A 20,812-nucleotide genomic window follows, 5' to 3' on the forward strand; every position below is an offset into this window, starting at 1 on the left:
AAGATTTAAAAGCAAACACCTTATTTTTTATTTCATAACATTAAAGATAAAACCATTTAAAAAAAAATCTTGGCCTTCCCTGGTGGTCTAGTGGTTAAGGCTCTGTGCAGGGGGTCCCAGGTTCTATCCCTGGTCAGGGAACTAAGATCACACAAAGCCCCGTGGCATGGCCAAAAAAAAAAATCTTAAGGACAGTTCTTTAAGTGTTACAAATTTACTTTTATGAGCAAAGTTATCTACAGTGTCTTTATTTTCCTCATCGCATGAGGAAAATCTTTGGAAAATATTGCCATAGCTCAAGTCTATTTTCAAGTTTAGTTTCTGTAACTTTTTTTTTTTAACATTTATTTATCTGGCTGTGCTGTGTCTTAGTTGTGGCATATGAGATCCAGTTCCCTGACCGGGGATCCAGCCTGGGCCCTCCGCACTGGGAGCATGGAGCCCTAACCACTGGACCACCAGGGAAGTTCTATGATGCCCCTTTTAAATGGCTGTAATTGCGTAATGAGGTTTGACAGAGACCGTGCAGAAAGACGTAGCCGTACATGTTTCCCTACCTAAAACGTGTCCTAAATGTAGAGGTGTGTTCTTATCATCCCTTCAGTGGTGGTAGGAACACTGACTGCAAATCAGATTGATGTTTGTTTCCTTCTGAAGCAGGGCTTTTCCTAATCCCATCTCTCCCATCTTGTTCCACAGATGACGGTATTAGTCCGGAGAGAGCTGCACAGGTGATGGGACCCCCGGATCGATGCCAGCATGCAGCACATGTCATCAGCGAGCTTATTCTTACAGCACAGGTGGGTCTGGCTCTCCAGAGTTCTCCTGTCTCACCCTGGAGAAGCAGCCTGGAGCAGTCGCCCCCCTCTCAAGTCCCATTTCTAAAAACCAGTACTCTCGTCAGTTACCTCCCTCCAGGATTATAGCCAGTGGCTTCTCTCCGTCTGTCTTTTAACTGCCTTCATTTTATTTTTTCCCTGCCAGTTTATTATTCTTCTACCTGTTTATTATTGCAGAATCTAGATTGTCTTCACAAAAGTAAGTTCCTGACTGTTTAAGCTACTTGGAGGATTCACAGTGTAGCTGGCCAGGTTTCGAACAGTTGGGCACACCTATTATAAGACAAGTCAAATCTACTCTTAGCTTTAGAAGGCACTTCGTGATCTGCCAGGATTTTAAAGCTGTCTTCAGGCACCACAGTCCATGCTCATATTCACATTTCTCTGGAATGAGAGCGGGCTCGTGTGACACCTTCCCCCCTGTGTTACACACTGCTCTGGGGAGCTACTATAGCTGGTGGTCGGCTGTCATGTCATGTCCCCCAGGTTTGTAGGAAAAGTCAGAGCAGTAGGAGCTGAAGAAAGAAGCAAGAGGTTAGAAGCCATCATCCCAGCTCTACCGTCTTTCATGTGGCCTTTGGCAGCCTAGCCATTGAGCCCCTCTGGGTATAGTTTTCTCAGCAGCAAGCCAAGGAGGTTGTTTGTACCTGGTGGTACACCCCACATGGTCCCGAGTCATCTGGGGGTATACCTGCTGAGGTTACAGATTTATGGACCACCCCCCACACCCGCCCCACCCCAGATTCCTGAATCAGAATATCCAGGAGTAGCTTGGGCTTCACCCATAGTCCCCAGGCAGTTCTTAGGATGAGGCAGGTTCAGAGAACAGTCACGGATTCCTTTCTGACATCCTTCTTCGTGGTAAGAACTGATGATCCCGGAACTGCGAAACTGTGAGATGAGGAGGAGACAGCCTTGTCTCCCAGAGCCCGAGGCGTACCCCTTTTAGCAAGTCGGCTGTGTGTGTGTGTTCTCATGTAGATCCCTAAATCACCTTGTTTGCTGGTCGTCTGTCGCTCATAAAAGCAGAGTGCCGCAGGAGGCATTCGTCAGTTCGGCTTCCTGCTGGTCTAGATTCCAGGTAGACATTCAGTTCACTCTTGGCCGACGGCATCCGGTTCCCTTACTCTGCACTGTGTCACGGGTCTGTCGAGCTGCCCCTTCCCTGAAGGAGCTCTCAGCTCCACCGGGTTTGCCATCAACATTGAAAAGGTTTTCAGGGCTGCCGCTCCTGAGTGCCTCACAGGATAGAGGCCAGAAGGGCTGCTTCCCCCTGGAGAGAAGGGGGTCTTCCTCTCTTGGCCGCCGGATGTGGGCCTTCTATCTGCTGGGTGAACGGTGAGAGCCCCTCCAGCCCCAGACACGGGCGGGTGTGCCTGGCTTCCCCTCCGTCTTTTGAGGAGTGAGATAACCAGTTTTGGTTGGTTTGCTCTTGTTTTTAATCCTTTTATTCCTTTTGCTGGTTGGATTGCAAGGTGCCGAGCTTTAGCCGACTCTTTGTGACCTCCATGGGCTGTAGCCCGCCAGGCTTCTCTGTCCATGGGGCTTTCCAGGCAAGAATACTGGAGTGGGTTGCCATTTCCTCCTCCAGGGGACCTTCCCACCCCAGGGACTGAACCAGCATCTCTTGGTTCTCCTGCATTGGCAGGCAGGTTCTTTACCACTCGCGCCACCTGGAATTGCAAGGTATTCTGATTCTCAGAGCAGTGTCTGAATTGTTCTTTATAGCAACCTTGTCGGGGGAGGGCCCGAAGTCACGCTTGCCACTCACGTGTCACTTTCAAAAGCCCACACGTAGCTCTTCAGCATCTAATATCAGGCTTCTGGTAGGCTCAGCACTGAGAAAACCAGCTCCTGATGCCTGTAGACTGGGGCCCAGTGATTAAAACTCCCGGGATCAGGGCACTGGGTTTCAGACTTCAGAATTTATACCTGACTGCCTGTTTTAGTTGGGTGTGTTTGTGCTGTTTATGTAACCATGTGATTTGTCTGCACACATCTCCGTGAATGTTCCTGTGATTTGTGTTAATTCTGGTTTTAAAAGAGCACTTCAGAATCTGAAATGTGGGAGAGGTGCTCAGGTCCTAATGTGTGGCTTTGATTGCATCCTGTCACTTAGCCTCCTCCCCAGAGAGGAAAACTAATCCTGGAGGCAGCGGCAGAAACGTCACTTGAGCTCTGCTTCCTTCCCAGGAAAGAGACGGCTTCGGAGGCCTGGCGGTGGCCAGGGGGAGAGGCCGCGGCCGTGGCGACTGGAGCGTGGGGACCCCCGGCGGCATCCAGGAGGTGACCTACACTGTGCCGGCCGACAAGTGCGGCCTCGTCATCGGCAAAGGTAAGCCGTGCTGTGAGGGGTTGGCGCTCCCCCTCTGGCAGCTTGGCCTGAAGGCAGACAGGCCACACGTCCAGTACCTCCGAAGCACGAGGTTCACACCGCTTTCTACACTTGACCAAAGGGGCCAGGCGCAAGGCTGCCGCGGCCTTCCAAGGCACCCCCCTTGCCTGGGCCTTCTCACGAGCCAGGGCACAGCGAGTACTTCATCACCGTGTGGAAACAGATGTTATATAAGGGAGACCGGCTGCCTGTTGAAGCAGCCTGGGTTGCTGGAAATGCACAGGTGAGGGGCCCCTGAGTGTTTGTCAGTGGACTGATTGGGGATTAACTCACTTCCAGGGAGCTTGGAGGAAGCATTCAGATCATTTCCGCCAGCGAAGAGTGCGTTCCTTTTTGCCTCACTGGATGTGGGTGTTTGGTCTGCACTGACACGACGCGTGGGAAAGGCTTTATCTTTTCAGCGCGTTCACCGCAAGTGACAGACACCCTGTGGAGGGAGACACACCTTGACTTGTCAGTTGTTTCTAGGTGTTTTAGAGAACATTGGGTCAGAAGCCCTTGTTACTGGCTAAATGTGGCTCCTTCCTTCAGTGAAAAGCAAGGGAGAGGGCAGACTGGTTTCTGGGCCATCTGAGCTGGCAAGAAAGGCTGCTGAGAGCAGGTCTGGGGCCTGAAGCAGTAGGCCCGGCTTCTCCACCCTCTAAGCAGAGCCCTGAGCTGGCAGGAGACTTGTTCAGCGTCGGGCTTTCTGTTTGCTTCTCAGTTCATTCCTTTTGTATGTATTTGACAACATATGGAAGATAAAAATACCATTTTCTCCCAGAGTTTCCCCAATTTCTGTGATCACCAGGCATCTTGTAGCTGTTGGAGGGGTGCTGGCATCCCACGGAACACGGCCCAGGGACATCTTCACCCCCAGAAAGCCGAGGCTGCTGTGGCCAGTGCCCCCGAGCCGGCCTTCGGTCGTCTCCCAGAGTCTGTTCTGGGCCCCGCTCTCGGACGCTGTGTGTTTTATGCTCTTTTAAAACGTTTTATCTCCTGTATCTGTGCTGTCACTTGGTTATTAGCCTCTCAGAGGTGGGAGGAGTGACGTGAGTTTGTTCTGATTTTCTGGCAGGGCGTATTCATGCTGGGAGGTGTTCAGTGGACATTGTTAGCTGCCCAAATGCTGCGATCATTCAGACATGTGACCCAGACTGTCAGCTGGCCTTCTGCCATGACGTTAAGTCCAGCTGACGCCTTGGAGTTCGAGAGTCAGATCTAGGTTTTTCTGTGCTTTTCGAGAACCGTCATGTCAATGAAGGTTTCACGGAAAGTGTCTTTTCCAAAGCTGGCGGAGCCTTGCTGCCGGTGCTGTGACAGTTGCTTATAGTCAGTGACGCCTCGGCGCTCACAGGACGGCCTCTCTGTCCTCTGTCCTCTATAAGGTCCTCCTGAGCGATCCCCAGAGGAAGGAGGCGGCAGAATGCAGCAGTCACAGACGCTGTGCCCTACCGCTCCAGGAGCAGCCTCAGGAAGCCAGGATGTATTTCACTGGGGCAGGAGCTGGGGTCTTTCTGTAACTCCCTCCCTGCAAGGGCTGAGTCTGAGGTCTTCCTGTTTTCTTGGGAAAGGCGCCAGGGTGAGGGGCGCCACACGCAGGCAGGCCTGCTCCCACCCCCCACCCCCCACCCCCCACGACAGCCCTTGGACAGACGCTGCGCCTCCCTGGGCCCCTGCTGGATTTCCATGATAAATACAGCAATGGTGACAGATAGTGTGGCCAGCCCTGCTCTTGTCAGCCAGGCCTTTTAGCAGGTTTGATTAATTGCTTTACGATTTCACGTCCGGCCGGGGGGCCACTGGTGGGTCGCTTCTGCCCCCCATCAGGTGGAAGAATGGAGCAGGCTGCTGAATGTGCCTGGAGACAGCCACCATGTGCCAAGCTGGTGACCTCATTTTGCAGGAAGATGAACTTAAATTAACTCCTTCCGGCCCCTCGCAGTTTTTCGGTGCCTCCTCACTGTATTAGCATGCGCCCGGCGCCTCGAGGAAAAGTCTAGGGCTGCAGGCCCGAGTCCCTGACCTGAAGGAGGGCCTGGCAGGGCCTGCAGGTTCTCAGTCCCAGGCATGCACGCCCTTTCGTGCTCTTGCCTCCGGGACCAAGCGGTCTGGGCAGAAGTGGGGTGTGCAGTAGAAGGGTCTCCCACCTATTCTTAGCTCTTCATCACTCCCCCAAACACTCTTGCCTAGGAGCGAAGCTGCTTACCTTTCACGATGCAGAGAAGATAAAATTCACAACCTGTGGGTAAAGGTCAGTAGTTCGGGGGCCGGGAGGGGCTTGTACAGACCCGGAAGTAGAGCAAAGCTGCTGAAGACTACAGCTAACCTAACCCTTGGCTAGCGCTGCCCCCAGGAGCACGTGTTTGCTCAAGGCAGAAAATGCAGGGACGCTGTCCTTACACTGTCGCGGATCTTCAAGAAAATCATCCATTCAGCCTTTGGGTCAGCTGGGCTTCTCTTTTTATGAATTTCCTTTTAAATTGAGCACCACCCTAAACCCAACTAGCATCCTGCCCAAACTGATGCTGAGCCAGGCTTTCCTGAATGCCCACAGCCGCCTGGTTTCCTTCCTGTGATGCCGAGGGCCGCTCACGCTGCCTTCAGGGAGAACGGCAGACCCAGGCCCCGTCTCTACTCCTGGGCCCTCGTAGACTCCCCTTGTGCTTTCAGGGTGAGATGAGCCGGTGCAGGCCGAGCCTGTTGGCCAGGCCCCTGCTCACCTTCGCCTTGATGCTTTGTGTACACGTGGCTTTCCAGCCGTGCGGGTGAGGGGCAGGCTGGGGAGGGAAGGGTTGTGGACACGTTACAATGAAATGACAGTTGGAGGTTAGTTTTGACTCTGGGTGGGGAGGGGTGACACAGAGACTGGCCTCTAGTCTTCGCTTTGATCCTTTGGGGCTCCCTGGTACCCTACTCCAGATTTTATACAGACTGTCCTCCTCCGGTTTTATAAAATCCTGTGCTCCAAATTCTCCTTGTATTCTGGCTTTACCCTACCCCAAAGAGCAGAGCGGATCTGTAAGTTCTGTGAAATCTGAAAGGAAGAATCAAACCATTGTTAATGCCGGTGGAGCTTTTGTTACGCAAATTTCATTAAGAGACTGGGACTCTCCCAGGTTTTCAAAGAGTCCAACTACATTTTCATTAGCCCTGCTCCACCCAGGCCTCTGTGACCCCCATCCTCAGCCTGCCTCTCCGTCTAGACCCGCCCCCACCCACGGTGAAGACAGAGACTTGAGGAGCGACAGGATGGGGGTATTAAAGGCCGGATGGGCTCTGGGTGTCGCTGGGCCTGTGGCTGTCAGTTTGACCTGTGGAGGGAGGGGACCAGCCCTGCGGTGACACCGCCCCCACCCCCCGCGGGGCCGAAGGCCCCCATTGTGCCAGGGAAGGGCCGAGCGGGAGGGAGCGCCTTCCCCAGCTGAGCTCATTGTGTGTAAATCTGCAGTCGGGCGCCTCAGCCCAGGACACAGACGGGGACCAGTGGCTTCTCTGTTGGGGTCCTTGCCTCAGCCTGGCTCAGAGGGCAAGACCAGCTTCAGGGTTTCACGCGTGAGACAGCCCTAGTTTTGACTAGAACCGTTCTCAAGCATAAGTGGACAGGACTTGTCAACTCCTAGGACGAGCGCTGGTGGGTGGAAAGCTCCCCCTGCTCCTCTGTGAGCTCCAAGCTTGGGGTTTGCCACACAGTTGCCCGCTTACCCTTGTGTCTGTCCTGCCGCCCACAGGGGGCGAGAACATCAAGAGCATAAACCAGCAGTCGGGAGCACACGTGGAGCTTCAGCGGAACCCCCCTCCCAGCACTGACCCCAACCTGCGGATATTCACCATCCGGGGGCTCCCTCCGCAGATCGAGGTGGCCAGACACCTCATAGATGAGAAAGTCGGCGTACGTACGTGGGCCCTGCAGCCTGGCTCGGGAGTCGCGGGGGTTTCTTTTGTCTGTCCGAGGTACCTGCTTCCCCCCAGAACCTCACACTTCCCGGGCCTCTGGGTCCTCTGGTGATGCAAGGGCCGCGGCCCCCTCCCCCGGTGCCGAGGGGCAAGGTCATGGTGCAGGGACACGGGCCAGGCCCAGACGCGCAGGGCTCCCCTGGCCACCGCTGCTCAGGCCCGAGCCGCGGCCCCGCAGGCTAGAGGAGCAGCCGGGCGGCAGCCTCCCCCAGCTCTGTCCCCGGACCCCCACGGCCTCGCCCTGGCGGCCAGCCCCTCAGGCCAGCCCCTCAGGCAGCGTTCATTGACTCTGGCTTTAGTTTCAGGCGCCTCAAAGCAGATAAAGAAAGGGAGTGTTGATGGAGGACAGATGGGCCACTGCTCACCTCAGAGGGGCCGTAGAGTGGCAGAGAGAGCCGTGGGCCGGCCTAAGTTGACGGGAGAGTCCAGCAGGTTGGTCCCTCCCCCAGGGCGGCACGCCAGGGCAGGTGCGGTGGTGCAAGACTGGCGGCGTGGCGCATCGGCCACCGGAGGGGCAGCAGCCACCCCTGCAGTCAGGCCCTTCCGCGGGGAAGGAAGGCTAGTGAGTGCCGCAGGGTGCCTTTACCCCACGAGTCTCTGTCTTCCCGGAGACTGTGGCTCGTCCCGGGGCGGGCCTGGGCAGAGGGCACTGGTGCGGCCGGCGGGCAGTGAGAGTCCCCTCTGTGCCCTGACAGGGGACCAGTATTGGAGCTCCTGGACCCTTTGGACAGAGCCCCTTCAGCCAGCCGCCTGCCGCACCTCATCAAAAGTGAGTCTTCCGCACCCATCTGGACTGCGAGAATTCCCTGCCCACCCAGGAGGCCCTCCTTTGCCGCTGCTTCTGGGGATGCCAGCCGGAAGCCCGGGGTGTGGGCAAGACGCATCCCTGTCATCCCTCTGGCCTGTCCATGGCTCACTGACCAGCACTGGGCTGAGGGCCTGCCCAGAGGGCAGAGGGTCCCCTGGCCCACCAGCATCCCCAGGGAGGGCTTCCCGCCCTGAGCTGGGTCAGGGAAGGGTGTCTTTTGTGAAAGCCCTTCGTATGTTGGGTCCTCAGCTCTTGTCTTTATCTGTTTCCCACTTTCTTTCAGCACCTTTCCTCCAAGGAGCTCAGGGTGCTTCCCAAACATTGCTGCTAAAGTGAACGGAAACCCCCATAGCGCCCCTGTGAGGTGGGTGGCCGCCTTTACTCTGCTCACTGGCTTCTCCGGAGACCTTGGTGCTTGCCTGGGGGTGGGAGGTGGGGTGGGGACGCTGGTGGGGAGGGGGTGTGGTCTGCCCTGGAATGAATGGCCCTTGTCCTCCGCAGTGGTCCTCCCGCCTTTCTGACCCAGGGCTGGGGCAGCACCTACCAGGCGTGGCAGCAGCCCACACAGCAGGTTCCAAGTAAGTGATTCAGGAGGAGGCAGGACCCCCGCTCCCAGACAGGCCTCCTGGGGCCTCGGGCACATCTCCAGCTGGGCGGGGACACAGGGCCTGACGACTCCTCAAACCTTTCTGTCCCACCAACCCCGTCCTCCTCCGGGCTCCAGTCTTCACCCCTGTTCCCTGCCAAGGGTCCAAGAGGCCTACGGCTTGGCCTGAGTGCCCCCGCCCCGCACCCCGCCTCCCCCGCACTGGGTGCCCACCCGCTGTCCCCTCTGGTCTCCAGGCGGCTTGGCCTGAGTGCCCCTGCCCCGCACCCCGCCTCCCCCCCACTGGGTGCCCACCCACTCCCGCGCTCTGGTCTCTAGGCGGCCTCCTCCCTGTCTTCTTTTCTGGCACCATCTTAGGAAGGGACTCTTTCTATCTCCTGAACTTTCAGAAAACACAAAGAGAATTTGCTGTCTTAAGAAAACTGATTGTAAAAGAGAAAGGTTGTTGGAATCATACCCACGCCCTCTCTCTAGCCCACATCAGCTTCAGGAACTCGTTCTTGAGTTCAGTTGCCGGGAGAGCTTATTTTTCATAGGCTTCCCCCCCCCAAAAAAAAACCAAAAGCCCCACGAAATTGCTTACCTTAGGTTCTTTTTGTTTTGGGACATCTGAAGGGCCAGCTTGGCGGTATTTGGAAAGCGCTCTTCAGCGCGTCGGCAGGCTTCCCTCGGCGCCAGGCCACTGGACATGCTGCTCTCAGGAGCTGGCCCCGGGGTTCCACCCCTTCCCCCCTGCCCCCCAGCAGAGCACTGGCTGTGAACCCTGCCCCAGGCACCTGTCAGATCCATAGCTAGAGAAGCACCCAGGAGTCCGGAGCCTGGCTGGATGGCCTTAGGCGTGTCCCCCTTTCTCTGGGGCTCCATTTCTTTTGTCAGTGAATTGAAAGATTTGGATTTGATTTCTAAAGCACACGTGAGCTCTGACACTGCATAGCTGTGTTCTTTACCTTCTCTTCTCTGGCATTTTCTTAACAAAACGTTTTAAACGTGCAGAATATCCTTAAGAACTCCACCACGAACACCTTCCCACCACCCAGGTTCTCCCCTCCCCATTGCACAGTGCTCGCTCACCCCACAGCCCAGCACATTTCCTTTCCTCCTGTTCCATCAGAAGGCACCCCCAGCATGGGAAGCGGCCTGGGTCAGGGCTCTCCCGTGCCCATCACCCAGGACAGAGAACCCGGGAGGAGCCCCCGACTGTGGGGAGACTGTCCCGTAAAGCTGCAGGGTTCACGTGCGTCTCCGAGGGGGTTGGGGTTCCTGCAGAACCCACCCCGCTGCTGCCCCAGGCCCAGGTGGGTAAGGAGTCAGCAGAGGCACTCGGGCCGAGTAAGCGGAGCACAGCTCGTCCTGGTGTTTCGCCGGCTCCATCTGTTCTGTTGCTTGTTTACTCAGGAATTGAGAATTGATTTTGGTCCATCTTGTCGAGAAGAAAAATCCTGTTGCCCACACCCTCCACATCTGAGCGGGGCGCCCCCACTGACCCGTTCCTCATGCCTGGCCTTCTCCGATCTACGGCCTCCTGTCATCAGCACCCAAGTCCGAGTCTGGTCCTGCCCCAGTAGGGAGGGGGCTCTTTCCCCAAACCCATGCCCCTCTCAGTCCTCAGTAAATTAACTCGGGGAAAGCATTTGACCATGAAACCTGATTTTGAGTACATTCTTCCTACCTGAGAATGTCCTTCCTGCCTGAGAATGAGATGGTTGGGTGGCATCACCGACTCAGTGGACATGAGTTGGAGCAAGCTCTGGGAGTTGGTGATGAACAGGGAAGCCTGGCGTGGGGTCGCAAAGAGTCAGACACACCTGAGCGACTGAACTGAGCTTCCCGCCTGCTGCAGGCGGTGATTCTAACCGAAAGAAGGACATTGGTGGGGCCTTCACAGGGGGACACACAGGCCAGCCCTCAGCAGAAGAAAGGTCCCGCCTTGTCTGTGGTCAAGTCTAGTAACCACCCCCCACCCCATGCCCCAGACAGACTGCTGCTGCTCTGCGCCTCCCCCCCCCAGCCTTTCCACACCCAGTAATTCAGAGAGGAGGGCGGGGGCCCCCCCTACACACATCCTCTGCCCCCCAGCCCACCCTGGACAGCGCGAGGCTGGGTGGGGGTCAGGTGTGCATTTTGGCGTCAGCCCCTCGCTGCGTGTACTCCATCTTGTCATCTTGAACATAGTTTCTGGAACTTTCCCTATGTGTTTCCTGTAATTTTCTCCTTGTCCAGAGGCAGCCATCAGTCTTTGAACAGTAAGGGCAGGGGAAGGGAGTGGTCAGTGCCATTTGGACTCTCTGTCCATCTGAGGGCCAATCCAGGGAGCTGCAGACAACGCTCAGGGCCTCAGGTTCTGGCCCCGGAAGCCCAGGTCTCTGACCCACGGGAGTCGAGGCCGCTCCTGCTGCTTGCCCTAGCCTCGCGGGGCTCAGTGGCATCCTCCCTCAGGCGGCCTGCCTCCCTCCTCCCGGGCCAGTGAGCGAGAGTGGAGAGCAGGGCCCGGAGCCTGTGGGCCGGGGAGCCCGAAGGCCTGACTGCCTTTGTGTTCTCCGCACAGGCCAGCAGAGCCAGCCGCAGAGCAGCCAGCCCGACTACAGCAAGGCCTGGGAGGACTACTACAAAAAACAGAGTGAGTGCTTCGGCCTCTCCACAGGGAGGCCCCGGCGCCGGGGCCCACGCCTGCGGGCTCCAGAGCCGTGGCTCCCGTCACCTCGCCGCGTGCCCTGTGTGCGTCCATCTGGGCGTCTGCCTGTATCTGCTCCACCTGCCCCAACCCTGTCAGCGAGTTGCGCGGGCGTCTTTGTCTTCCTCCCCTGCTCGATCTTCCCTTCTGGGCTCCACATGGGGCGAGCCTCAGCCTGGGCTGTCCATGTGAGGACCCTTGGTTAGGCCCAGGCCGGCCAGGGGCCGTCAGCCATCTCGCCACCCAGCCACTGCCCAGCTCTCCCTGGCCATCACGGGGCAGGTGAGGCAGGGAGGAGGTGAAACTGAGCGGGACCTCTGAGGCTGCAGTAGGGACTGAGATGTTTTCTTCCAAAGTAAGCTCCTCGCTGTGCCAGTTTTCTCCACTAACCCAGTTTTTTTAAAAAGAGGAGAAAACTTCATAACGGCAACCCTCCCCCCAATAAAAACTACCTCGAGTGAATCACTGAAAATGAGTCCTGAGCCCTCTGTGTGCATCCCACAACTGCTGAACCAGCGCGTTCAGGTGTGGTCAGAAGAGGTGTCTCGTGTCTTGAGTCTGAAGGATCTCACTTGCTGCTTGGAAGAGCGCGGCTCGGACACTGTCAGAGAAGCAGTCATCCTGTGTTTGCGATTGTTACCAGGCCCATAGCCCTTCTAGGGGCCGGGGCAGGGGTCAGAGGGGTCACCGTCCCCTGGAGCAGCTGGTGAAGGCACCTGTGCCCAGTCTTCCCAGACCCCCCCAACCCCCACGGTCCAGATCCTGGACCCCCATGGGCTGCGATGCCCCGTGCAGGCGCGCGCACATACACCCCTGCTGGGGCGCCTGCTTCCTTGCCCTCCCTCCTCCCACCCTGGCCCCGGGCACTGGCAGGGAGCTGGCTGGACAGACAGACGGACGCCGAGAACATGGCTGATGAGAGAAGCAGACTGTAGGTGTGGAGCGGGGCCCAGGCGAGAAAGCTCTGATAACCATGCTGTCTGCAGCCATGCTTGGGCAGACCACGTCTGGCCAGACAGCGTGGGCATCAGGCACTTCGTCCAGGCGCCCCCTGGGAAGCCTCCCAAGAGGCTCTGGGAAGGGGTTCCTGCAGGCTGACTGTGCCCTTTGCCTCCCAGTAACCGGCGCTCTGCTTTGCCTGTCAGGTCACGCCGCCAGCGCCGCGCCCCAGGCCAGCACCCCACCGGACTACACCATGGCCTGGGCGGAGTACTACCGGCAGCAGGTCGCCTTCTACGGGCAGACGTTAGGGCAGGCGCAGGCCCCTAGCCAGGTCTGTAGCCAATCGCCCGCGACGCCGGGACCACCCAGGCCTCCACTCCCCCACCCCAAGCCTTCTGTGTGTGCCTGACCTCGGGCCCCAGTGGTACAGAGCCACCACCCTGGCCCCCTCCTCGCCCCTGCTGGAACAAATTGGAGCCTCTTAGGGAAAGAATAGGTTAGGCAGACTGCCGGGCTGAGCGGCCTCGGTGTCTTCCTCTGGACCCAGGCTCCCAGTTGTAAGTGAGCCTGCCAGGCTGAGCCGGCCCTGGGCAGGCATGGCACTGCCCCTGGGGACTGGTGGCCACTGCCCAGTGCTGTTCTTGAAGAGGGTGGGGTGGCCAGGCTGTCACTTTTGTCCCCAGTCAGCAGTGAGGGGCAGCAGGCGGAGAGCAAGTCCCCCCCTTCCAAGGCTGGAAACCAGAGGGCTCTGTCCAGAAAGTTTTCTTCCAAATGTGGGGAAGACGGGGGACCAAGTACTCCTGCAAGCCGCATTCTAGGTGACCTGATGCCAGTCAGGTCCCTGTGCACAGTCCCTTGGTGACCACAGGCCCTGAACCCCCAGACCAGTCTGTCATCTCACTGGGAAACTGGGCCCTGTGGGGACAGGAGTTGAGGGGGGGAGGCGGTAGGTGACCAAGGAGAAGTGTCATTCACTCCCCTCTCCCCGCCCAGGATCCCCTGTGGAAGGAGGCGCCCAAGGCCTCATGTGTGAGAGCTTGTCTGGGCCAGATCCCGGGTGCGAGGGCAAGAAGGCGCTGAGACATTGGCGCTCACACACGTGTGTGTGTGTGCACGCCCAAGCACGCGTGTGCCAGTGCCCATTACCTCTCTGCAGACAGAGCCCCAGACGGCACATCAGCACCTGAGACTGTGCCCTCAGACTAACCTGTCCCCCTTCCTTCCACAGGAGCAGTAGGACCCGCGGCTCCCCTCCCTCAAAAGCATTGTGAGCAAAGACCTGTTTGTAACAGAGGTTTTTGGATTTGCAAACCCTTTGATGAAGAACCTTTGTTTTGTTCTGTGAAACACTATATTTAGATTAACAGAATTTTTCTAAAAATCAGGAGAATTAGTTACTAAAAATTGCTGACAATTTTTGTTTCATTATCGTTGTTCGTTACTTCAAATGCGTAAGCTCTGGGAATCTTTTTGGAGCAATACCTGCAGATTCTGGTACCAGAATGTGCCTCAGAGCGGTGACATTTCAACGTGGTGTGTTCTGGTTTTGTTTTGTTTTGTTCGTGTGTCTCTTTATTTACAGTTTTTTCTGTTGCAACAGAAAAAAGTGGCTTGGAAGTCTTAGGTGGTTTGTAACAAATTCTTTAAAAAAATTTTTAAACAGTATTTAAATATTCTTAAATGTGTAAATTCATTAAATGTTTTACTTCTAATTTCTTGTATCTTGGCTGTCTGGTTTTATTGCATTTTTTAAAAAACTGAACTATTATGTATTGTAATTAATTATGTGAATTCTGAATTGAGACAGATAATTGTATTGCTGTCCAACAGGGATCGGGAGGGGGCATTTTTTAGGGTTTGTATAATTTCTAGAGTTCTAAGGGGGTTAATAATATAAAAATGTTTTTGTGTGTTTAGCAGATGTTTTTTCATGTCTCCATTATCTACCGGTTGCAATTGTGTATCTAAGACCTCCAAGCTTGTTTTAAAAACAAAACAAAAAAACCTTTCTCTATTCTCTCAGAAATATAAATACTGTTATTTTTAATATTAAAAATAAATTCAATATAACTTTTAACAAACACTGTGGAACATTAAACCGCATAAAAATGTAGTAACTATTTTTTAATTCCAAGGTGTTTTTTGCTTTTTTCTTTTAAATATTTTCTTAATATTTGTCAAATTAACTAGATGAATAAATAAATCTAGCATTAACCGCAATATGAATTAAATAATTTTGATTTAATAAAAGGGATAATATGGTTTCCAATGTTTACTGTAGTGTATCTTGTACAGGTAACATGTATTTTTAAAGGAAAGAAAAACGGAATTGAAGCTATTTTTTTTTTCTTGCATTTTTCAATTGACCTGGGGGACATTCCGTTTGAGATGTACTGAAGTTACAGTGTCTGGGAGGTATTCTCCTTTTTTTCCTTATAATGCTTGAAATGTCTAACTATTAAAAAAGGCAATTGGAAAATGTTATGCATGTTGTTTTTTTAAAAAAAAAAAGACGTGTTCTTTTTATTTGACTGACAATTCATTTTACACTCTACATAATAAAATTTCCACAAGACATCTTGTGGGCAAAGTATTTTTCAGTCTGTTTGCTTCCGGTCTTGTTCCTCCCACGGCCCCTGCCTGCTGCCCGCCCCCGCCCACCCTTCCAAAGAAAGGCTTCTCGGTCCCATCACCTGTGCTGCCTGGCCCAAGCTGATCCGAGCACAGCCTGCGTTTGCAACTCCTTCGTTAAGCTAACTTTACGTTAATGGCTACGCATCATCTGACAGTTTTGACTTTAGAGCCTGGGTTACCATCAGCCCCCTTACCTGTCACATCTACACATCTCTCAATGTGGGTGTGACACCAAGAAGTCAATAACGGGTCTCCTTGCAGGGGTGCTGTCATCGTAAGTGGAGCCGGAAGATTCATCGAGGGCAGTCAAGATGGGGGTGGGGGGGGGCCGGGGCGGGGGTCCAGGCACATCCCCGCACCTGAGTCAGCTCTCTCCCGCCCACCTACCTCCCCACACACCCCTCGGAAATCAGAACCTAAACGGGCAGCCTGGATGTGGCCCGGTGCATCGGCCGCCCGCCAGTTCCTTCCACGGCCCGGGGCCTGCCCCTTCCCTGGATGGGTGCCGTTTTCTGTCAGCCCACATCAGTGGTGGGACCTGGGCAGCTGGGAGAGCTGGAAAGTGCCAGGAAACATGCTCGTTCTGTTTCAGTGTTTTTATGAAGGAGACAAAAAGGGGTGCCCCTACCCCCGGGTTGAAGCCAGGGAGGGTCCTGTGGATTCAGGACACATGGGCACAGTGTGGGCCCTGGACTGGAGAGTTTTTGAGGGGGTAAGGAGATGGGCGTTTGAACTCTCCTTTTCCTGCCTCCTTTCCCATTGGTGGAAGTGACCAGCTTTGAACAGAGCTCTCCCCTTGACTCTGAACTCTCCTCCCTCTGCTGTGAGCCGTGCGCGTGAGGCACCTCTTGGTTTAGACACAGGGCTGCGAGGAGGACCCTGTTTAGAACCTCCTTATGGCTCATTCTCATGGCATGTGACTCCCGTTCTGGTCCCTTTTCTTCTCTCTACCCCAGGCGCTTAAGAGGAGGGGGAAAAAAAAGCATCTGTGGCTCCTTTAGGCCAACAAGGGGTGTGGAGAGCCGCCCATCTGTAGCCATTCTGAGGCCTGTTGAGAGCCGGAAGACAAAAAGGAGACGTGGCATCTCTGACTACACCTCTAGAGAATCGACTTTGACGTTGAGAAATTGAATAGTAAAAGCCACTTGGAAAGAAGGAGGGGGTCGCGCCAGAGAAGGGCATAAACGCTGATGGTGGGAATGGGATTTAGGGAGACGGCATTACAGAGAAGACTTCCTTCTAATTCATCTTCCAAGCTCCGTGCCAAAACAGCATTTGGCATGGTTCACAGGGAGCGATTGTGTGATAATGAACCCTAAGGTGTCCCTTAATTGAAGACTGAGCATTGCGGTTTGTGCCAAGAGTCATAAATGGCGCAGGCTTGCGGGAGGATGCATTTTCTTAAATGTATCGGTAAGTACAGATTAGCGCTTGTCCCCAGTGAAATGCCCATACTATAAATTATGGAAATCTCTCTCTCTCTCTCTCTCTCTGATGCAACCTTTTATTGAGAGGGGGTGGGGTGCAGTATAGCAGGAGGAGGGGGGAAAGTTTGCAAGCATATGAAATTTGGCCTCTCATTAACATGGCGCCCACGGAAGATGGTTTTCATCAGCAGTCTGGTGTCCTGGAAGGCTAAAGTGCTTGAAATGTACCAAGTTCAGCGATTGTGTTCCATTAAGAAAGCTGCATGGTCATCACGGGAAGGACAGTCTGTGTGTTGGGGGAGGCGGCGGAGGCGGGGCGGGGGCCCAGGCTGTCTGCAGAACTCTCGCCTTGCCTCTGTTCTCCATCACACGAGTATGCCTAGTTTCTGCCAGCCACCTAAGCTCAGGTTCCAAGGACCCAGCCAGGCTGTTCCCCATCCATCCAAGAGTTTGGGCTCGGGGTGGCGAGTCCTCCAGCCAGGGTGCCTCCATCATACCCCTGGTCTCAGGTAGGAGGCGTCCTTCTCCAGGGGTGATCATCTATGACATCCTCACGCATTCAGGTTGGCTGGGGTACAGACAGCGTGGTGCAGGGCTTGGTCCAAGATGGAGTCTGGACACCATGGAGCCTCTGCTTCTGGCTGGCTACAGCAGTACTGTTTCCTGAGCCCATGTCTGGCCTGCTGGGACCCAGCTGGGGTTTTTTAAGATGGGCTAATGCAAATGCTCCTGATAGACTCTTCGAGATTAATGGCCAGAAAGTGGACTGACACTCAATTCCGCAGGGGGTGCTGGTCCGGGTCCACATCTTGGGTGGAAGGGCAAGTGAAGACAGCCCTGAAACAATGGGAATCTTTGCTGGCCTTTGTCTTGAGGGCCTGTGAGTAGCATCTCCCGAGAAGGTTCTGGCCCTTTTCCAGGCATTTCCTCTGCTGGGGTCTCCACACCTGGGGAGTCAGGCAGGTCCGTGCTTCCCCTTTCCCAGATGAGGGCTCAGAGTCAGAAGCGAATCAACCGCCTTTATCCACCCAAAATCATGGGCCTTCCATGCCGGGTTCTCTGCTCTGCTTCCCCTAAGACTTCAATCGAGAGAAACACAATTGCCCACCAGGACCTCATGGTCAAGGAACGGGGACCCTGCCATCGCCACCAAGTGAGATGCTTGGTAGGAGGAAGAAACGGTCGTGAAAGTCGGTGCCACGTGACAGCCACGGGCGAGGCCCTGCCGGTGCACTGCAGTCAACCATCTTCACTGATTCTGTATTTGCAAATCCACCTACTCACTAAAATGTGTTTATAACCTTAAGATCAACACTCACCATACTTTTGTGGTTATTCCTAACAACAAAAAAAAAAATTTGAGTTGCCTGGTTCCCATGTTCCCAGCTGAGATGAACCAGGCAAACAGTCTGTCTTCCAGTTCCAGCTCATCCCATAGCAAGGCTCCTTCCTCCCAGCACTCTCTTTAGTGCCGTGTATTTTGCATTTTTGCGCTTTCTCTGGGTGATTTTGCATTTACAACGACCCCTGAGGTAGCGCTGTCTAATGATGTGCTTTACAGAGGAAATACAGGTGTGAGGTAAGCTTTGCTCAAGCATGAGGTGCTGTTGGCTGTGAGTTCAATATTAATGAATCAACAATAATACTTTGGCCACCTGATTTAAAGAGCCACCTCATTGGAAAAGACCCTGATGCTGGGAAAGATTGAGGGCAAAAAGAGAGAGGGCAGCAGAGGGTGAGATGGTTAGATGGCATCACCCACTCAGTGGACATGGGTCTGAGCAAGCTCTGGGAAACTGTGGAGGACAGAGGACCTTGGTGTGCTGCAGCCCATGGGGTCGCTGCAAAGAGGTGGATACAACTTAGTGACTGAACATCAACTGTATATGAAGCAAAGTTATATGCCGGTCAGTTGATGAAAAAATGCAGTGGGCCTATATTTCCCCAAGAAGCAAGGGTTCAGTATTCACAGGTTCAGTGTCTCTGCAACTTTATAGAACATCACATTGCAAATAACAAGAACAGACTGTATCTCAGTTTCCTGCAAGAGCCCCATGGCTCTGGGTACCCACATGGGAGATGAGGAACAGGTTTGAGTAGGTTCTTGCCAAAGTCACACCCCAGATATGGAGACAGCAGAGCAGGGCTCAGACCTCAGTCCGACTGTAAAACCTGTCCATTGTGCCCCGCCAAGGACAGAAACAGACATGTTCGAGGGCCCCCTAAGTTCGTTCTAGAGAGATCTAACAGGTTCAGCCCACATGGGGAGCAGAGTGGAAGGTTTAAAGATACAAACTCAAGCTTCCATCTCCAATGCTCAACAGTCATCCACAGAGTGGGGATAACAGCTACCTCCCAGATCTTGGGGCTGAGTGGGGGGATCCATGACTGTATGTAAAGCCCTGGCTTATCCTGAGCTCTCAGAAAGTAGCAGCTTAGAGGAGTCACTGAGTCACTGGGAAATTGTGGAAACTGTGGAAACTGAGTCCACAGCTTTTGACTGCTTTGATGGTATTTTCTGCTCCTCTCTGAGGGCCAGGACAGGCTGAGATCTGAAACAAATTCAGCCTCAGCACAGACCCTCTAAGCTTCCCCTGGGGTCTCTGGGTCTCCCCAAGACACATGATCTGAGGCCCAGCTCATTGGTTCCCCGGAGTCTGGGCAGCTATAGGAGATGCATGCACGCTCAGTCATGTCTCACATTTTGCAACCCCACGGACTGTAGGCTGCCAGGCTCCTCTGTCCATGGGATTCTCCAAGCAAAAATATTGGAGTGGGTTGCCATGCCCTCCTTCAGGGGATCTTCCTGACCCAAAGATGGAATCCAGGACTCCTGTGTCTCCTGCATGGCAGGCAGATCACAAAAATGACTTTAAAGCTGCTAGGATTTTGATTGGGATTGCAATGAATCTATAGGAAGAATCGGCAACCTAACACCATTGTCTTCCAGTCTATGAACGTGGTATAGCCCTGTCTCTTGTTTAGTTCTTTGATTTTGCTCTATAATTTTCATGGTTCTCAGTATAAAAGTCTTGCACATCTTTCCATTGATTCCTGGGTTTTTGATATCTAGCTGTTATCCAAAATGATGTATTTTCCATTTCAGTTTTTTGGCTGGTGATAGAAATATAATTTATGCTTACACATTGACTTTGATTCCAGTGACTTTACTTGAATTCTTTATTAATTCTAATAACTTGTAGGTTTATGTAGCATTTCTATGTACAGAATCATGTCATTTATAAATAATGATGGTGTCTTTTTTTGCATTCCAATCTTTATGCCATTTGTTTCTTTTTATTTCTTCCTATTACTGGCCAAGACTGCCAGTACACTGTCAGCCAAAAGGAGGGAGAGTGGTCTTGTTTGCAGTCTTAGGGCACACTTTCAATAACTCGCCATTAATTATGTGTGTTGGACAATTGTCATAGATACATTTTATCAGGTAAAGAAGTTCCCTTCTGATTCTGTGTTGCCAGAAGTTTTATCATGAATGAGTGTGGAATTTTTCACATGCTTTTCCTGCATTTTTTTCACACTTTTTCATAGACATCATCACATGAATTATCTCCTTTTTAATTTTAATGAAATGAATCACATTGATGAGTATTCAATTTTTTAATTAATTGTTTGCTGTTTTGCAATGTTGTGTTAGTTTTTGCTGTACAGCAAAGTGAATCAGCTATCGGTTCGGTTCAGTCACTCAGTTGTGTCCCACTCTTCCTGACCCCATGGACTATAGCATGCCAGGCTTCCCCATCCATCACCAACTCCTGGAGCTTGCTCAAATTCATGTCCATCAAGTCGGTGATGCCGACCATCTCATCCTCTGTCATCCCCTTCACCTCCTGCCTTCAACCTTTCCCAGCATCAGGGTCTCCTCGAATGAGTCAGTTGAAAGAAATGCGAAAGTGTTAGTTGCTTAGTCATGTCCGACTTATTGCGACTCATAGACTGTAGCCCGCCAGGCTCCTCTGTCCATGGGATTTCCCAGGCAAGAGTACTGGAGTGGGTTGCATTTCTTACTCCAGAGGATCTTCCCAACCCAGGGATGGAACCTGGGTCTCCTGCATTGCAGGCAGATTCTTTACCACCGGGGAAGTCTATAAATATATAGAATGTTTCATGACTTTGTCATCCTTGTGCAAGGACTGCTAATCTTCTCTATATCATTTCAATTGTAGTGTATGTGCTGCCTAAGCGAGCCCGGATTTTCAAATGTTAAACTAGCCTTGCATTTCTAGAATAAACTTCACTTGGTGGTAATGTATTACCTATCCTTGCATATCATTGGATCGATTTGCTAATATTTTTGTTTAGGATTATTGTGTGCATATTCATGAGAACAATCTATAATCTATACCATAACTTAACCCATTGAAGACCAGAAACGTGCCCACCCATGCTCCTAGCTTAACTCATTCCCATTTGGGTTATACGCCCACTGTTCACATTCCTGATGAGGAAAGTTCTCACTCCGGACTTGGTCTTGGAATTCAGACTGCCACTATCTACTCTAGCAAAATCGTACCCAAAAGTTTATCACTCAGTTT

At 53.3% G+C, this 20,812-nt stretch overlaps 1 protein-coding gene and 1 pseudogene across 3 annotated transcripts in view; one reads left to right on the top strand and one right to left on the bottom strand.

The window, feature by feature from the left end:
• The window catches only part of FUBP3 (far upstream element binding protein 3), a 49,580-nt gene extending 34,789 nt beyond the window's left edge, over positions 1-14,791 (top strand). For all 3 annotated transcript variants that reach the window (XM_027556580.1, XM_027556581.1, XM_027556582.1), the window contains 9 exons: positions 700-800; positions 3,033-3,174; positions 6,945-7,105; positions 7,866-7,939; positions 8,262-8,342; positions 8,480-8,556; positions 11,131-11,202; positions 12,402-12,529; positions 13,427-14,791. In XM_027556580.1, coding sequence (XP_027412381.1) covers positions 700-800; positions 3,033-3,174; positions 6,945-7,105; positions 7,866-7,939; positions 8,262-8,342; positions 8,480-8,556; positions 11,131-11,202; positions 12,402-12,529; positions 13,427-13,435 — 845 coding nt within the window. In that variant the 3' untranslated portion in view covers positions 13,436-14,791. The remainder of the gene's footprint in view (positions 1-699; positions 801-3,032; positions 3,175-6,944; positions 7,106-7,865; positions 7,940-8,261; positions 8,343-8,479; positions 8,557-11,130; positions 11,203-12,401; positions 12,530-13,426) is intronic.
• Positions 14,792-20,366: 5,575 nt separating this feature from the next.
• Positions 20,367-20,467, bottom strand: LOC113902020 (annotated as a pseudogene).
• Positions 20,468-20,812: the final 345 nt, after the last annotated feature.

This window comes from Bos indicus x Bos taurus, chromosome 11, assembly GCF_003369695.1.
Source record: "Bos indicus x Bos taurus breed Angus x Brahman F1 hybrid chromosome 11, Bos_hybrid_MaternalHap_v2.0, whole genome shotgun sequence".
Classification (NCBI taxonomy): domain Eukaryota; kingdom Metazoa; phylum Chordata; class Mammalia; order Artiodactyla; family Bovidae; genus Bos; species Bos indicus x Bos taurus.